This window comes from Colletotrichum acutatum (assembly GCF_030867785.1).
Source record: "Colletotrichum acutatum strain CBS 112980 chromosome Unknown BDZ83scaffold_112, whole genome shotgun sequence".
Lineage (NCBI taxonomy): Eukaryota > Fungi > Ascomycota > Sordariomycetes > Glomerellales > Glomerellaceae > Colletotrichum > Colletotrichum acutatum.
Window position 1 is genome coordinate 76,380 of NW_026849106.1, and position 17,533 is coordinate 93,912.

Consider the following 17,533-nt stretch of genomic DNA (forward strand, 5'->3'; position numbering starts at 1 on the left):
AGGAGTAACTGGCAGCTTCACGGGCACGCAATTCTCAACATTGCCAGCCGTTGGAAGTGTGGCCACCGTATTGGCACAGACCGCTCTCCCAGTTATCTCGTACACGACCGTGCCGACTGGCGTTACCGGCACGTTCACAGGCACCCGTTTGTCGACGTTACCGGCCGTTGGAAGCGTGGCTACAGTTCTGGCGCAGACAGCTCTTCCAGTTGTCTCGTATGTGACCGTTCCAACGGGAGTCACGGGCACCTTCACCGGCACGCAGTTCTCAACCCTTCCAGCTGTTGGCAGCGTTGCGACAGTTCTCGCCCAGACTGCCTTGCCCGTGGTGTCCTACGTCACGGTGCCCACGGGAGTCACCGGCACGTTCACTGGCACTCAACTCTCAACATTGCCAGTCGTTGGAAGCGTGGCCACTGTTCTTGCTCAGACAGCCTTGCCTGTGGTATCGTATATTACGGTGCCTACCGGCGTCACTGGCACCTTTACTGGAACCCAGTTCTCGACCCTACCCGCTGTCGGCAGTGTGGCCACCGTGTTGGCCCAAACAGCCTTGCCCGTCGTCTCCTACGTCACTGTTCCTACCGGCGTCACTGGAACTTTTACTGGAACGCAGTTGTCAACATTGCCTGCTGTCGGAAGCGTCGCGACCGTTCTTGCTCAAACAGCCTTGCCTGTGGTTTCGTACGTCACAGTACCCACGGGAGTCACCGGCACCTTCACGGGAACGCAGCTATCTACGCTTCCTGCCGTTGGAAGTGTGGCCACGGTGCTCGCCCAAACAGCCTTGCCACAGATCTTCTATACCACAGTTGCCTCGGGAGTCGCGGGCACCTTTGCCGGCACATCACTGGTCACTCTCCCCGGCACCGGAGCCACCCGGACTGTGGTGGCAGAGACCGCCATCCCGTATACGACAGTCCTTACTGGAGTTTCTGGCACCTTTACCGGAACTTCCCTGTCTACGATTGGAAACACGGTTCTCGCTCAGACAGCCCTGCCTCAGATCTTCTACACGACCATCCCATCAGGCGTGCCGGGCACCTTTGCCGGAACGTCTTTGGTCACTCTCTCGGGCTCTGGAGCCACCCAGACAGTCGTTGCTCAGACGGCCATTCCCTACACCACGGTCGTCACGGGAGTTACTGGAACCTTTACCGGAACCTCTCTGTCTACTGTCGGTAACACAGTCCTCGCCCAGACGGCTCTGCCGCAGGTCTTCTACAACACGGTGCCTACTGGGGTTCCGGGCACGTTTGCCGGAACCTCTCTTACTACCCTCGCGGGCTCCGGAGCAACGCGGACGGTCCTCGCTCAGACTGCCGTGCCGTACACCACAATTCTCACAGGAGTCTCGGGTACCTTTACCGGAACTGCAGTCACGACTATAGGCAACACGGTCCTTCAACAGACGGCGATTCCTCCAATTTCTTATACGACGGTGGTCACCGGTGTGATTGGTACGTTCACTGGCACCCAAGTCACCACCATTGGCAACACGGTCGTTCAGCAGACCGCCCTCCCCTCAAGCACGTCGTACACCACAATCCTTACGGGAGTCACTGGTGCCTTCACCGGCACGCGGACGACGACCGTTGGCAACACGGTATTGCAGCAGACGGCACTCGCATCAGCAAGTCGCGTCGTCACCAGCTCATACGCACCATCCGGCTGTGTCCCGACGCCTACAGGTGTCGCAGCCCCGACTTGTCTACCATCAACCGGATCCGCAATCACTTTACCTTCTGCTTGCGCCAGTCTCACGGGTGTCATCTTGCAATCATACTCTCAGTCGACGCTCGATGCTTGTACTGCGGCTTTGGGCGCGACCGCCAACATCGGAACCGTCAGCAACTGTCTCAGCTTGCAACAAATTGCTCTGCTTGGAAATGTCCTGGGATTCAACCACGTCAGATGTATCCAGACTGCTCTGGCGGGTACCTGTCTCACGAGACTTCCATCAATCTGCGCCAACTTGGCGGCATCCAGCCAGACTCTTGCCAACGTCCAGACCAACGCCGCTCTATGCTTCGCCAACCTTGGAGCCTTTGGTTCCATCACGACAGCAGGCAACTGCATTATATCCAGCGTCACCAACCAAGGAGGCGCGGCCGTTCTCAACTGTTTCGAACGAGCTCTCGGATTGCCGGTCGGTCAAACGGTCGCCGGATTGGCAAGCACAGTATTGTGTCCTTCTGGCACAGCTTGCGCCCGCGCTCCGGCAGCTTGCGGTGCTCTACTGGATGTCACACTATCAACGTCGGAAATCAATGCCAACCTCAATCTCTGCCAGGCTGGCCTCGTCGTCACCGCCTTGGGAAACACGGTATCAAACTTGGCTACCGGTTTGGGCTGTACCCTCGGCAGCGTTACCGGCCTGGTGGGCAGTCTCCTCGGAGCACAGACACAGTCGTATGCACAATGTATCCAGAACTCGTTGGCTTCGCAGTGTATCACGACGCTACCGCAGAGCTGTGTCAACCTCGGCGTCGACGCGACCGGTGGCGTGGCAGTGACTGTCAGCGCACCAAACCTCATCTCTTGCGTGACTTCGCTCGGCCTCTTGTCCAATGGCATCGCCTCGGATTGTTTGAACCTGTCCTTGACGGGCCCGAACATTGTGGCTTGTCTGAACTTGCGCCTCTTTGGCGTCGCCACGGTGAATGTGGCCGCCAAATAGCCCGAAAAATGCTTCTACAGCACTCTTTCCTTTCTTTCTGTCGGGGTTTCCTATGTTTGATGGCGTTGCGGCAAAAAAACACACCATGAAATTGTCTACTATGGATATCTCACCTCTAGCCTTTCTTTGTTCAGAAACTCGCTGGTTTCTTCTGCGCAAGTCGCGATGCAGGACGTTTCTTAAGCGAACACAAGACTGATAATCATGTAATACGTAATATCAATAATACCTTCCTTTGTTCAACAAACCAGAGTTCACCCAAGTAATCATGACAAGAATGCAAATTGAGATGAGAGGAAACTGAGATGAGAGAACCTGGCCACTCCTTGATAGCCGTCTCCCGGACGCGATCAACAGAGCTTCAAGGCGCCATCGAATGCTATTCCACAGACTATGGCTGTGAGGTGAGAACTAATCTCTTATGGGTTACTCTTGGGCCTAGCTGTTTGTGGCTGTTGGTGCAACGTTCGATCGATCCTACTTTCAGGGCTTCCTTTGTATTGGAGACAGAACACAACTCTCTCCGACAGACGCCAATTTTTCCATAAACGATTGAGATACAGATAAATATTATCTGAACAGGAGCGAAACAGATTAGAAATAAACAAGCAGAGTCCCTCGAATTCTTCGAGTCCGAAGCAGCCGGCAACCTGGTCGGGGCGGGAGACGGGCCCTGGTGCAAATCCGGTTGGTTCCCCGGCGATGTCACCCCAAAATTCCTTGCTTTGGACTCTTTTGCAGCGTAGCCCCCATCTCTGCCAGGGGTTCGCGCCAATGCAAGGTTTAATGAGTTAATGAGGGGGGATGGATGGGGGGACCTTTTGCTTTGCTTCGTCCGCCCCCGAACACCCGAGGGAAGGCAAAGGAGCCCAGATTAAATTGCTAGAAGCCTTGACAGAAGGAAATCAGCATGGTGACTATGGCAAAGCGGCGCAATCAACCCCAAGCACGCCGTCTTCTTATCTACCTAGTAGTCATTAAAGCAGTTGGTGCTTAGCTTAGGGCGAATTTGTGTTGGCTGGACTGGGCTGAAGCGTTCGTCTGGGGGCGAACATATGAGCGTTGGGCCCCTTTCTACCGCTCATGATGCGACGCCCTAGTTCCTTTGCTCTCTTCTTCTAACTTGTTTGTGAACGTTGTGTGTATATACTGTCGCTGCGCTGCGAGTTGATGAAATAGTTCCTCGCTACGCCCGCCTCCTGTGCGACGAGAATTGTCACCTCGTTGCGTCCATTCATTCGAACCCAAGCGCTGTTTTGATTCTTGTTTGTACATTTCAATTGCGTTACTTCAGTCCTCCAGTCCAGGGGACCTTTAATTATTCGTGTCCATCCCGACCGGCGCTGGCCAAAGCACTGCGTTATCGCACCGCAACCTTAAACTACGACAAACCTCCCTTTGCCGATCTTACCCCTATATCGACTCGCTTCACCAGATTCCCACGATGCTTCCCTTCTCGAACCAGCGCCGATACTCACAGGACGACGCGGGGGAACCCGATCCGGAGTCAGACCAGCTCATCCCCGCGAAGAAGCGCCGACACCGCGTCCGCGTCCAGGGCCGACTCGCCGTCGTGCGCAGCGTGTCCACAGTGAATTTGCGACCCACGCCATCAGTGGCCCCGGAGCTGCCATCCCCAGTTGTCGGCAACGGGTCGGGCGGCCCAGCGAGCGCAAAGTTCGAGTCGGGCGTGGCTGGGAGCACAGTGGCGCCGGTGCGGAGGAGGAAGAGCCTGGATGATGCGAGCAGCGACACGGAGGAGGACGATGTCAAGGAGACTGCGGTGAGAGACCGCCAGTTTCGAGGATACGGGATCGGAGGGGCTGGAAACATTAGTAAGTTTGATGCCACTTTGGACTCCTGCGTTGCGTTTTTGAACACAATCCTGACTCCTCTTTTGCCAGGACGACCGACCGAAGTTTACGGCTCGGCCAAGTCGAGCTCGTCATCCTCTCGATTCTCCATATTTCCTTCATCTGGACCATCAGACGATTCAGACAGGAGGCATTGGAGCTTCAAGGATCTGTTCGCCCGGACAGGCGACCGCAAAGGCAAAGGGGCCGCTTGACCAGGCCTCGCGTCAGGTAGTACTGGACGGCTGCAGCATGCATTTGCATCTTTGGGCGGGACAATAACAGTCAAAAATGACTGAGGCGTTTGGCATCTTAAAAGGACATGGAAATATTGGAACATTGGCTTCGAGAACAACGACTGGTCAGGTCTCGCGCGCGCGAACCAAGACATTCGATCAAATATCGAGAATGGTCCAGCCAAGCGGACGAGACATAACGGCCGAGCCCCATTAAACGATACAACGTTCCTTGCTTGTGCATCATCCCGCGCGCGCGAGAGCGTCGTCCCCGCGCGGCCTTTTGCTGTTTACCGACGCCGATGCAATGCTGATCAACGACGTCCATCAACTCATTCTTCATCATTAGGGAACGCTTCATCCGCGTCGTATGAGGCCGAAGAAACGTTACAGACCTTTATGGTCGAATGGCCGAGATAATAGAGCCTCACGAAGAGACGAACACAAATCAAACGGTCACTACTGTCACTATTTGTCGCACGGGTCTTGGTCATTCGCTCGCAAGTGCCCCATCCATGGCTCGCATCGTCTTCCAGATCATTGATAATCCATCAAAATCCCAAGAGCGCCAATGAGACTCCCGCAAGTGGCAGGTTATCAGAGCGTCGTCAGCTTACTTGCAGGCGCCATCTTCCTACTAGTCATTTTCTCTACTGTACTCTTCTTCGAGATCTCGCTTTCGCAAGGGCTGACAAACGTGAAAAGCGCGTACAAGTCAGCAGGCTGTTGTTCAGAGTGTTTCGTCTTTCGATATGTGCTATGCCTACAACTGTCAATACATCTCGATCGTGAAGCCTCCCTCATGGTTTGAAGACGAACCGCGCATCAACCCCCACCTCACATATGAACGTTTCTTTTTGAGCACTTATCCTGCCGGGCCCCTCTATGCTGGTAGACTCCCTACCGGTGATGGCAGATGCCCCTTCGGCCATGTCATCCGATGATCTCAGGTGGCTAAGAGCATTCTCAAGAGAAGCTGATCTGCCATTTCAGGACTTTTCCGGCGATGGCTCTAAGCTCGGCACTCGGATAGCCGCGAGACGGGAGCCTGAAGCTACAGAACGAAGCCAATCCACCGACTTACATCATCCGCGATGCTAGCACCGTTAGCCTCAATCCACGGCCGCACTAGCTCGTTCGTTCCAGACGTCGCGCTGACGGGCTGAGACTTATCTGCAAGGACCCTGATCCTGCAGTGTCCTTTCTCAACGCGCTGTAGAGACGTGGACCGTCGATAATCAGCGTGTGACACCAATGGGCTTCAATACCGCCGGTAAGGCCTTACAACATCCCCGTTCGACTCCTCTTCACATGGACACAGAGGTTGTACGGCATCTCATAATGACTCGCTGCCTTACGCACTTTGGTGTACGATATACGACTAGTGCATTCTGACTGGCTCTTTGATGGCTCCATACAACAAGCTTGAGGCTTAGAGACAGGCAGGACAGGACCGTTTGACGTACTAAAATCTGCTGTCAGATTTCCCTTTCGCAATGCGGCCCGATGCAGCCTTGAACGCAATGAAGCCGGCGACTATTCGACCCAACGGCGCGCGTACGGGTGGAAATCTCACCGAGATGAGTTATCGCATCGAGTTGAAGCTCCCCGCGTACTGCGTTTTCACTAGGGATTCTCTTATTCATACATGTATAAATCACTGGGTGCTGCCGCTGATCTTGATGCCGTCCTTCACTCTGCATTTGAAGTAACGATTCGAGTATCTATTTACTCACACCGAGGATCTCTTGAAAGAGACACAGTATCTGCGATCATGACACTGTCAGCGGACTCTGTAGCTCAGGCTACCGAAGCAGCGGCCAACAATGGTGTCAGCGACGGCAACAAGAAGCGTCCTTACCTTCTCTTCTGCGCGGCGCCAGCAACAGGACACACATATCCCCTCCTCCAGGTCGCTGATGAGATGATTCAACGCGGCTTCGAAGGCACATTCATCGCCGGCGAAGAATTCCACCCTCAAGTCAAGCGCATCGGTGCCCAGCATGTTAGCATTCCGCCCATGTTGAACCCCGAGCAGCAAGCCATTCGCGAAAAAGTTCCTGTTGGCATACCCCGCCTCATGTTCGACCTAAGCAATGTCTTCATTAGGGCTGTGACGCCTCACTTCCATGTCGTGATGGAAACCCTCGAGAAGATCCGTGTCGAGCATCCCGACAAGCAAGTCGTTATTGTCCACGAGACGTTCTACATGGGTCTTGCCCCTATGATGTACGGCACGCCTCTACCCAAGGGCTACACCACGAGACCGCCCGTCGTCGACATCAACATTATCCCCATCGTGACCACGAGCATTGATACCGCGCCGTTCGGACCTGGTCTGCCTCCCGACTCGACCGAATCCGGCCGCGGGCGGAACAAGCTCCTCAATGAAATGTTCTTCAGCCCAATGGGCCCCTTTGGTGCGGCAGCAAAGGAGTACAACGACGTTGTCAAGGCGCTCGGCGGTACGCGCGAGCTGCCGCCAGCCTTGTTCGAATCATGGCAAACTAGTTACGACGTTACCCTGCAAATGTGCTCGCCCAGCCTCGAGTACCCCAGATCGGATCTCCCCGACGCCATCAAGTACGCGGGATGTTTGCCGCCCAAGCCCATCGACCCGAACTACAAGTACCCAGAATGGTGGGGTGAAATCACGGCCGGAAATAAGAAGGTTGTGGGAGTTGCTCAGGGTACCATCGCTATCGATTACACGGATCTCATCATCCCCACGATACAAGGTCTGGCTCACCGTGACGATATCATTCTCGTTGCCATCTTGGGTGTCAAGGGCGCGACACTTCCCGAGGAGCTCACGATTCCGGCCAATACCAAGGTCATCGACTTCCTCTCGTACGACGCCCTACTCAAACACGCAGATGTCTGGGTCCTAAATGCTGGCTATGGAGGCTTCCTGCACGGGATAGTGAATGGGGTACCTATGGTGCTCGGAGGCGATACAGAAGACAAGCCGGAGATCGCTATGCGTGGGCAATGGACGGGTGTAGCTGTTAATCTCAAGACTGGTCGCCCGACGTCGCAACAAGTTGCAGAAGGAGTAGAGGAGGTGCTTGCTAACGACAAGTACAAGAAGCGGGTGTTGGAGATCAAGAAGGAGAACGAGGATATGAAAGCCCTGGACTTTATAGAGAAGCACATCTGGGAGTACGCAGACTCGGCATGAAGGATGGCATGTCATGTTTCAAGCGAGTTCAGTAAGCCATGTGGGTGACACAATGCAGTGTTTCGCCGCCCAATACCTCAGTTCTGTTCCGACTATCACTACTGCTGCTGCTGCTGCCGCTGCTATTTTTGACACTATCGTTACCGCTCCTACTCTCTGTATTCTACATATTCCTGGGAGAATACGCTTTAGAAAGTGTAGCAAGTTATTCATGATCCCATTATGGGTTATGAGAAGGGGACGGCGAGGATGATGGTGCTACCGACGCGTGCAATGCGGCCCTGTCGGCGGACTATGCGGGCAACGACGTTGAAATGGCAGGCTGAACGGTCATAAATTGTATTTTACCTTTTCAGCCCAGAAGAAGTCAATCGAAGGCCAAGATTTGAGCACTCGTTGTGCTCCTCTCCTAATTTTGCTCTCTTGCACTGATCACAGCGGCGGCACGGAACACCTGGTTAAACTGCTATGCTGTCGCCTACTTTTGTCCCGACTACCGCTCTATCTTCGGGCGTAAAGTTATTCCATGGACGCGCATGGGCTTTGGCGTTGGGGATAAACCAAAATATTCTCTTCCACTGCCTTGATCTGTAGTGCCAAGAGCCGCGAATAAGAGCGACACAGGGCGAGATTCCCACCCATGTAGTAGAACCGTGGATGACCGCTGCTTCTCCAGATCTGTTCGAGGTTAGTCGCCTGTCCCACAAATTTGTGCTCAATATGGGGGAACTCACAGAGTTGATCTCGCCTTGCTCATCAAGATCCCAACATTCATTGACTCGATCGGCCACCTTGTCCCCTAGGATATTGCGTGTGCTAGACCTCATACCATCGTATCCCGTCGCCAGCACAACAATGTCGGCATCCAAAGTCGTACCATCCGCCAACTTCAGACCAGTGGGTGTGAAGGCCGTGATACCTCCAGGACTATGATGAACCTTGACCTTCCCGTCGACAATCAGCTGGCTGCAACCGACGTCAATGTAATATCCTCCGCCTCGAGTGATGTACTTGCGGTAGATACCGCTTCCATCCGGCCCAAAGTCAAGCTTGAAGCCCGCCTTGCTCAGACCGTCCAACAGGTCCTGGTCGACTGCAGTGATGGCCCTGATACCGTGTGTACTCAGCGCGAATTGGACAGGGATCGGGATGCTCTGCGCAACGATGTCACAGTCTTCGGTTGGGGGGCCGCCTTCCTCGTACATTCCCTTGTGCATCACAAAGATTCCCTTATTCGCTGTAATGACATAAGTGCCGCCCCTTTGAATCATCGTCACTTGCGCTGCGCCGTTTTCGTAAAAGTTCTGGCAGATGTCGTGACTTGAGTTGCCTGAGCCCACGACGAGGACCTTCTTGCTGGAGAGATTGTCGACGAGGGAGGCGTCTTGGTGCTGGCTGCCGTGGTACACTACACCCTTGAAGTCGTCTTGTCCGGGGAATGTGGGCGTGATGGGATCACCGGCTTGGCCTGTCGCCAGAACGATGTGACGAGGCTTGAGGGTGCGGAGGGTGCCATCTGCCCGTCGAAGCTTGACGGTCCATTTCTTTTCCTTCTCGTTGTAGCTTGTCTCCTCGATGTTGGTGCTGGTCCAGATGTTGAGCTCCATCATTTTTGCGTAAGACTCTAGCCAATCTGCCAGTTTGTCCTTGGGCATAAACTGGGGCCAGCTCCCGGGGAATGGGATGAATGGGAGATGACAGTACTGAATCGGATCATGGGTCATGAGAGTCTGCATGTGAGATGAGTATTCAGGTCAACTTTCGTTTCATCACAGACCTGGGGTTATGATGAAGACACCAGAAAGACTGACCCTGTATCGCTTGCGCCAGCTGTCCCCGACGTGCTCATTGCGATCTATCAGCAAAGTCGGGAGACCGAGATTTCGTAGACGAACGCCAATGTTTAGCCCAGCATGACCTAACAAGACATAAGTCAGCAACTCATGACCACCGGCATCGAGGATATGCAACTCACCAGCGCCAATGATCAATACGGTAGGGTCTTCATCGACGAATTCTACCTGTCGTTCGCGTCTCTCTTTCCAATTGCCCCCCTTGGGGTCTACATGACCAGTAGGCCTGCTGACTCCCACCTTTTCTTCGAACCCCTTCAATTCCAAGAGAGTAAAGTTGATCATGAAGGCTTTCCAGGTGTCGTCCGCCTCCAACGCCAGTCTCACCATACCCTTGCCGCGGCCAACGTTGGACTCAAAGTCAAACATGCTCTCCACCCAGTGAACGCCAGGCGCAGGGTCCCCAAAAGACGGCTGGAAAGCGCCTTTTTCGCGGGGGACAATGTGGCGGAGACCTGCCCGAGGTTGGTTTTCCTTGAAGAATGCCGTGATCTCGTCCAGGCCGTTGATGGTTCTAAAGTCCCATGAGAGACCAAGAAAGTCTCTGATCCAAGCATCTTTGCGGAAAACGGTCGATAGACCGTCTTCTACGTTGTTGGCGAGCACTTTCTCAAACGCCTGTATCCAAGTCTTGATGATTTCTCGTGCAATTTCGGGTGTTTTTGACGTAGGTTCCCTGAGGGTGGGGAGTTTGATGATGTAGTCGTTCTTGGCCATGATGGGTCTATCTCTGTCCTTGAGTTACCAGGGTATTTGTCGTCTATACCGGTACGAATACCACGGCAAACTTGGATGACGATGTTGCATTTTAAATGGGAGCCGACCACGATCGGACGACATTAGTCCGCACCGGAATAGCTTTGACGATCGGCTGCAAAGTTCACAGCTTCATGCAGGATCCTGGAATCTGATTGCCGAAAGTGAAAAGACTCGGCCCGCTGTCGCCTGCATCATGTCAGTCGATGGACACGTCCAAGGCATCGATCACGACCAATAACATCGAGAAGCCATCAAGAATCCAATGGATCGTGTCAGATAACAGCTACCCCTTCCCGACAGCCCTAACATGACCCAACTCCAAATCCACTCGTAAATGTTAGCTGTAGCTGTTGGAAGCACCAAAGTGGCTCGCTGCATGATGGCGCGACACGACCCGTTGGGGCGTGAGGGGTCACTCGGTCTCGCTGATACCCTCGTTTTATTCTTATTCTGTCAATAACTCAATTTTCTTTTTTTAGAAGGACCGTGTCGATGTTCCGAGATAGGCAATTGATTTCGCCTCTATGGAACAAAATAAGGTCGATGATCCAAAGACCGAATGAAGCTAGATTCGTGATGTGAGATGAGATGTGCTCTTCACGTCCGATCATCCATCTCAATGGCAAGCCAATACGTCACTGGATGGAGGCTGCGTCGGACGAGTGTCGTCCGATGGCACTGAAGTACTTGAAATGAGGAGAAACGCCTCTCATACCTCCAGTACGTGGGCGTAATTCAGATTGAAGAACACAGCTTTTCGATATAAATCATCAATTATCTCAACGAAATTGAGAAGAAACATCGTCAAACTCACAGACCCATGGTCAGTTCCATCCTCTTGACCATCATATAATCTCACGACGACATATACATCTGGTCTCAACATGGCGACAGCGGGGATGCAAAACCCGTCCTGGTTTCTGTACGGCCCAGGTTCAGCCAAGATCGTGGACCGTCCTACTCCAATTCTTAAGAACGAAGACCAAGTGATTATCAGGGTCCATTATGTCGGAGTATGCGGGAGTGATGTATTTCCTCCATCCGTTCAGACCATTGGACTTGATGTTGATCGATCTGTTCCAGGTTCACTTCTGGAAAGAGGGAGGGTTCCAGCGCAAAGTCAGCAACGAGAAGCCCATTGTCATGGGTCATGAAGCCTCCGGTACCATCGACGCAGTCGGTCCCGCCGTGACCAACGTCAAAGTAGGCGACAACGTAGCAATCGAGCCAGGGGTTCCCTGCCGGCGCTGCCCAGCCTGTAAGAGAGGAGAATACAATCTATGCGTCTCGATGAGGTTTTTCGCTGACCCTCCGGACTCCCACGGCGCCTTGACAAAGTATCTCATCATGCCGGAGGACTTTGTTTACAAGGTTCCTGACGAGGTGAGCCTCCAGGAGGCGGTCCTCGTGGAACCCACCGCCGTTGCCGTCCACGCGGCACGTCTGGCAGAGATCAAGTACGGACAAGATGTCGTAGTGACTGGGTGTGGGACGATTGGGTTGCTCTGCGCAGCTGTGGCCAAGGCCTTTGGCGCTCGACGCGTCATCTTGGTTGATATCATCCAGGCAAAGCTTGACTTTGCGAATACGTTCCTCGACTGTCAGACATTCTTGGTGGAGCCTGGGACAACGGGTGAAGATGTTGCTGCGAAGCTTCTCGGGACGATGGGTATCGCCGACGGGGTGGACGCTGTCATTGAGGCATCGGGAGCACAGTCGTCAATCCAGACCGGGATCTTTCTGCTAAAGAGCGGTGGGAGTTACGTCCAGGCTGGGTTGGGTAAAGCCAAGCCTGAAGTTCCCATGCTGGCTCTGTCTGAAAAGGAACTCAGAGTCCGAGGATGTTTTCGATACGCAGCCGGCGATTATGAATTGGCTTTGTCGCTCATTGCGGACGGTAAGGTGAAGCCTAAAGCCATGCTGTCGAGTGTGACCCCCTTCGAGACGGCCACTCTGGCCTGGGACAAGACTGCAAGGGGCGAAGGAGTTAAGAATATCATTGAAGGTGTCAGAGATTGAGAGAAGCCCTTGCTTGAGTCTATGGAAATGTCTTCGAGAACTTTGATCTCATATAATTTGTGCCGCGTTGCTTTGATCAGCTGGATGCACCCAATGGAATCATCAGTGTCTTTCTTCCTCCTTCTCCTCCTTCTCTCTAGCCTTTGTTTAGAGAATTCTACGAAAACACACGAGTGAAGACACGGGAGAAGCAGAGATGGCCATTGATTGTGAGAGAGCATCAAGGATGAGCATGTATGGTTCACATCACGTTGCGCAACGGACATGAGGTATCAGACTGAAGGATTGGACAACCGGATGAAATATACTGTCTATTGATTATGGAGACAAGTTCGCTCTGATATATTTTTTGGGGATTGATGGGGTCGACTTTTTGGATGAGGCTAAAAGCGTCGCTGCTGGTTCACGTATCGCTGGAGTGCTCTGTGTTAGCTTACTTCAACTTGCGAGATTAAAGATTTCGTACCTCGTCCTCATCCTCTTCACGAGGGAGGTTGGAGCGGTACCCAACACCGCCGAGAACATTGACAGAGTCCGCCGGCTTCAACCACTTATTCTTACTGTTGACATTGCCTCGGTTCGCCTTCTCGCGCGCGTCCTTGATCTTGCGCTCAACCTTATCCGCCTCGATGCGAATAAGCAGCTTCCGCTTTAATCTCCTCATTCTCCTTCTTCTGCTCCAGGATCTCTTGGGCGTATCTCTGGGCGTCGCCGAGGGTATCCCGGGGATCCCACTTCTTGGTCGGTTCTCGGTTCTTGGGAATGAGCGTCTCGGTGTTTGTCTTCTTGGTATCGAGACCGCGGCCCACGCCAATGGCCTCGAGAAAGGTGGCGAAATCGTCGATGCGGCTGCCGTCCCAAGTTTTGGTCTGAATCTTGTAGCTGCCGTTGATGAACTTGTGAGGGGTCTGCGCGACGAGGGTAGCGTTGATCTTCTTTTTCATTGTGGATAGTTCCTTGGACATGACGGCCATGCTTCTGACGTCGGACGTCATCTCGGCATCCTGGGCGTGCATACCCACGAAACCAGCCAGCTTGAGCTGATCGATACTCGTGCAGTTGGCGTGGAAGGTCTTTCGAAGGAACGACGACATCTCGTCGGCATTGTCGTAGGCGTCCATCTTACACTCGGGAAAAAACGTTATGGCGTCGTGAGCTGCCTCGGCAGTCTGTCCCATTCCACCGAGGATGATGCGGTCGAGACCGCCAACGTTGTCTGCTTCCTGAAGCATGATTTGGGCGATGTAAGGAAGACTGCCGATGTTCATCCCGACTGCCGCTCTATCTTCGGGCGTAAGGTTATTCCAGGGACGCGCATGGGCTTTGGCGTAGGGGAAGACCCAGCGGACTGAGGGAAACTGCTCGCGGAGGGTCTTGTGGTTCATCGTCAACTTCTCGGAAAGGACTTTTCGACGAAGCTCCTCCTCAGAGGTAGTCTCGGGGAAGCGATGGAGAAAGACGACGGTGTGGGTGTGGTCGTGGCTGTCGGTGGCATCAACCACCATGGGCTTGATAAGATTCTGACGAAGAGACATTGTGATAAGTACTGCAATAGAATTGATTTTCAGGACTTTGAAGGTTGTGTTCTTGGAGAAATATTGTGATGGGTGCAAGGTCAGAGGGAGGTTGAAGGTCAGGATTTTGGTAGGTGCGAAGCTGCGCTCTTCCCAGGTAAGGCAAGTACCAAGACTTTGGCGGGAGCTTTCTCTAGATGCCTATTTCCGCGATGGGATGATTTCACTGGCAAAAGCTTCATCTTTAGGCCTCCATCTGCAAGGTTCATGGGGGGTCCAAGGTGCCTTTTGCCCGGATGGCAGGCCTCCTGCAGGTTGCACCTTCTGTCTGCAATAACAATTCCTTTAATTGGATTGTCTTGCATCCCATCTCCCCCTCACTACAAATACAAGTATCCATCCCAGCTTGCAGCGTGTCAAGGGATGAAATAGCTCTCTCTCTTATAGACGGATGATGGTGTGATGAGAATGATCTGGTATCATTATTAACCGATTTCCTGTACCACTCCCTCAGGACTACTTTTCTGTCTGCCTCGCCTTTGAAGCCATTTTATAGACGAGGGTAATTTTTACCCATCTCGTTGCTCCCAGATTGAGAATCCCTATACTTGAAAACATCGAGACATCCCTATTTGATGCCATTACCGTTCGCGAAAGTGGCTACTCATCAAATATTTCCAGCAAACCCACCATGAGCAGCAAAGCGCTGTTGGTAATCACGCAAATGAGCCCAGTTTCGCATCTCCTCTTCCTCATCCTGCGGTGTCATGTTCTCTCCAGCCATGTTGCTACCACTTGGCCCTGTTCCTTCAAGCTTGAGGAGGACATCGATGAGCTTCACGAGCGCCTCCTCCGACTTCATAGCCACCGGGCCTTTCCGCTCCGGGGCGTCATTGAGGAGAGTCGAAGCGACCTGTCGAACTTTGTTGATGAGCGAACCGCCGTTTGGTTCGAGGTTGCGCTGTGAGATGGAGCCCAGCACGTGAAGAAGATTTTGCACGATTAGCTCCCGCTCTGCCGTCATCAGCTCAAAGACGCGGGCTGCCTCCGCATCCTCGGCTCCCTTGGCAGCATGTTCCTCGGCGTTGTCCCCAACTTGCTCTTCTTTGTTGGGGTCGGACATGTGGACGTCGCGCAAGTTGAAGTACAACTCGACATAGAACGAACGCGTAGCCAGTTGGGAAATGTAGATGTTAGCCTTTTGAATCTCGTACTGAAGCTGCCGCCGGCGTTGGGGGTGATTCTTGATCACGTTTCGGACATCATTAGGAGGCTGGCTGCTAGGGTACGCGGGAGGCACGTATTGGAGCTCGGCATCTTCAAGGGTACCGAACCCGCTGGACTGCTCATGAGAAGCACTGAGCTGAAGTTCAGGCGGAAGCCGGTCGATGATGTCCTTGGCGGCAATGAGAGCGTCTCTAAGAAGAGACCTCTGATCAGACCAGGGAAGAGTGCTCATACCGTAAACGAGCTCAACGCTGACAATGGCGTTCATGGTTGTGTAGATGTCGACGGCAAACCGGAAACCAGTAAGCAGAGTGACAGAGCTTTCGGGAGGATACACGATTTCGTTGGCCATGATGTAGAGATCATCGACGTTCTCGGGCAGGGCAGGGTATGGCAGTCCGGGGGTCGACGGGGCGATGACCAAGTCGGCATGAGAGGCGCCTAGTTGTGAGAAGGACCTTTGATGTGTGTGTAAGTAGATATGCACGTGGACTGCATGATAGAAGATAGGGAACTTACCTGACGCCGAGCAGCAGGCACCAAAAAATGCGCTTGCCGATCTGATCCTTGATGTGGTGGAAAGGTAGGGGATCCGGCGAGCAGTTGTCGTTGCCAAAGGTGGGAAGCTCATTGGGATGCTTGGGCCGGTGGAAGCCAAGCTCCCGAATGAGTGACAGACACTCGGACATGAAGTAGCGGAAGCGAGGTACTTGGAAAGTGTAGCCCGCCGCGAGCCCAAGAAAGTAGCTGGTAGCGGCATCATCCAACGTCTTCTGCTTCAGTGCCCATCGAGAACCCCGCGTATCGAGGGCGATATCTCGACACCTCTCAATCATGACTATCGCCCTCGGAAAGAGGTGGGTGCTGTGCTGGGTCTTGAGGTGCTGCCTGGCACTCCGGGGAAAGGAAGACACCAGAGAGGCGATCATGGAGGACAGCAAACCGAGAAACTCGGGGTTCGTTCTATCCTCTCTGTTTGCAAAGGAGTGTCTGAACGTCGGTTCGTGCGGGAAGGGGGCGAGCGGGTGGATGTAGGTGAAGAAGTCGTCGATCAAGAGCTCGAGAATGGGTAAGGGCGCGATGGCCTCTGCATCCAAACGACCCGGTCCCTCTGCGATCGAAACCAGAGCCTGCGCAGCATTGTGCGGCGAAGGCGAGGGTGTAACAGCAGCGCCATATGAGGTGAAGGCGGCCGTGGTGGGCGAGCCGGCCATGCCAGGCTCGATTCTCTGCCTTCGAGCGGCCCTGGCAGCCTCGGCATGCTTGTTCGGGGGTCCTCGTCTCTTCAGCTCTCGGTTGAAGGTGCATTCGACGTTGAGTTCGGAGCATGGCCTACACGGCGGGCCAGACTCGTCGCACTTGACCTTGCGTTGGGAGCACATGTCGCAGGCGCGTCGAAGGCGGGTCAGCTTAGGGTTAACCGTCGGGTCTCGTGGCATCGGCGGCATCGGGGCGAAGGCGTGAGGGAAAGCAGACATGGCGCTCTGTGACACGGCACCGAGAGAGCCATCGGTGGCCAGCGGAGATGCGGGCGGAGCGCCTGTGACTGTCGAGCCATGCGAAGCCTGCGGCGGAAGTTGGTGAGGCGGCGCTTGGGATGGGGTGTGTGGAGGAGGGGGCAGCGGCGGCTGGTGTTGCTGGTGATGCTGGACTTGGTCTTGTTCGGCAGCCGAGGACATCGCCAGCTGGTCTTGCTGCTGTTGCTGCTGTTCCTCAACAGGCTGAGGCTCGTGTTGTTGTTGGTGTTGTTGCTGTACTTGCTGCTCATCCGCCGCGGCGGCGGCGGCTGCAACCGTACTCAGATGATGCTGGACATTCTGGATAGCCGCTGCAGCTGCAGCATCTGAAGCAGCTTGGAGGACCTGGAGTCCATTGCTGGCGTAGGCGTGGGCTGTTGCTTGCTGAGAGGCAGTTGGCGATGCAGGGGGATCGGATTGAGGGTCGGGCTGATGCTCCGCCGGCTGCTGCTGGTCCTCTGGCTGAGGTTCCTGATCGGCCAACGACGATGACATCTCGAAAAAAGACAAGAGCAGGGCCAGGCGAAGGCCCCCTTGGTCTTATCCCTCCTAATGCGATGGGCGGTGCTGAGTGGGAATGGCTGATTGTCGGAGAAGCTCCGGCTGCGATTCGGGACGGCCTGTCCTGTGTGCGCGTCCAAAGTGGGTGTGCGGAGGTTCTGGTGTTGCGCCGAGTCGACGGTCCAGGGCGGTG

At 54.1% G+C, this 17,533-nt stretch overlaps 6 protein-coding genes across 6 annotated transcripts; 3 read left to right on the forward strand and 3 right to left on the reverse strand.

Moving 5' to 3' along the window:
* Positions 1–4,406: 4,406 nt before the first annotated feature.
* Positions 4,407–4,748, forward strand: BDZ83DRAFT_544463 (uncharacterized protein; the record flags this gene model as incomplete). Its single annotated transcript, XM_060503437.1, has 2 exons — positions 4,407–4,515; positions 4,585–4,748. Coding segments are annotated over 2 exons (273 nt in total), but the record flags the coding sequence as incomplete, so codon positions are not given.
* A 1,270-nt stretch (positions 4,749–6,018) lies between these two features.
* On the forward strand, positions 6,019–8,360 carry BDZ83DRAFT_634424 (uncharacterized protein). Its single transcript, XM_060509094.1, has one exon. The coding sequence runs from the start codon at positions 6,418–6,420 to the stop codon at positions 7,948–7,950; it is 1,533 nt and encodes a 510-aa protein (XP_060360701.1). The 5' UTR covers positions 6,019–6,417; the 3' UTR covers positions 7,951–8,360.
* BDZ83DRAFT_679691 (uncharacterized protein) lies at positions 8,346–10,622 on the reverse strand. The gene is made up of 4 exons (XM_060511191.1): positions 9,926–10,622; positions 9,762–9,868; positions 8,685–9,680; positions 8,346–8,628 (listed from the first exon to the last, which is right to left on the reverse strand). Exons 1-4 carry the CDS (start codon positions 10,518–10,520, stop codon positions 8,470–8,472), a joined length of 1,857 nt encoding a protein of 618 aa, XP_060360702.1. The 5' UTR covers positions 10,521–10,622; the 3' UTR covers positions 8,346–8,469.
* Positions 10,623–11,461: 839 nt separating this feature from the next.
* Positions 11,462–12,581, forward strand: BDZ83DRAFT_587129 (sorbitol dehydrogenase; the record flags this gene model as incomplete). The annotated part of the gene is made up of 2 exons (XM_060506011.1): positions 11,462–11,590; positions 11,646–12,581. 2 exons carry the CDS (start codon positions 11,462–11,464, stop codon positions 12,579–12,581), a joined length of 1,065 nt encoding a protein of 354 aa, XP_060360703.1.
* Positions 12,582–13,024: 443 nt separating this feature from the next.
* On the reverse strand, positions 13,025–14,239 carry BDZ83DRAFT_40095 (uncharacterized protein). The gene has a single exon (XM_060502842.1). The coding sequence runs from the start codon at positions 14,114–14,116 to the stop codon at positions 13,199–13,201; it is 918 nt and encodes a 305-aa protein (XP_060360704.1). The 5' UTR covers positions 14,117–14,239; the 3' UTR covers positions 13,025–13,198.
* Positions 14,240–14,762: 523 nt separating this feature from the next.
* On the reverse strand, positions 14,763–16,761 carry BDZ83DRAFT_587150 (uncharacterized protein; the record flags this gene model as incomplete). Its single annotated transcript, XM_060506014.1, has 2 exons — positions 14,763–15,780; positions 15,842–16,761. The coding sequence occupies 2 exons, from the start codon at positions 16,759–16,761 to the stop codon at positions 14,763–14,765; spliced, it is 1,938 nt and encodes a 645-aa protein (XP_060360705.1).
* Between the last annotated feature and the right edge of the window lie 772 nt (positions 16,762–17,533).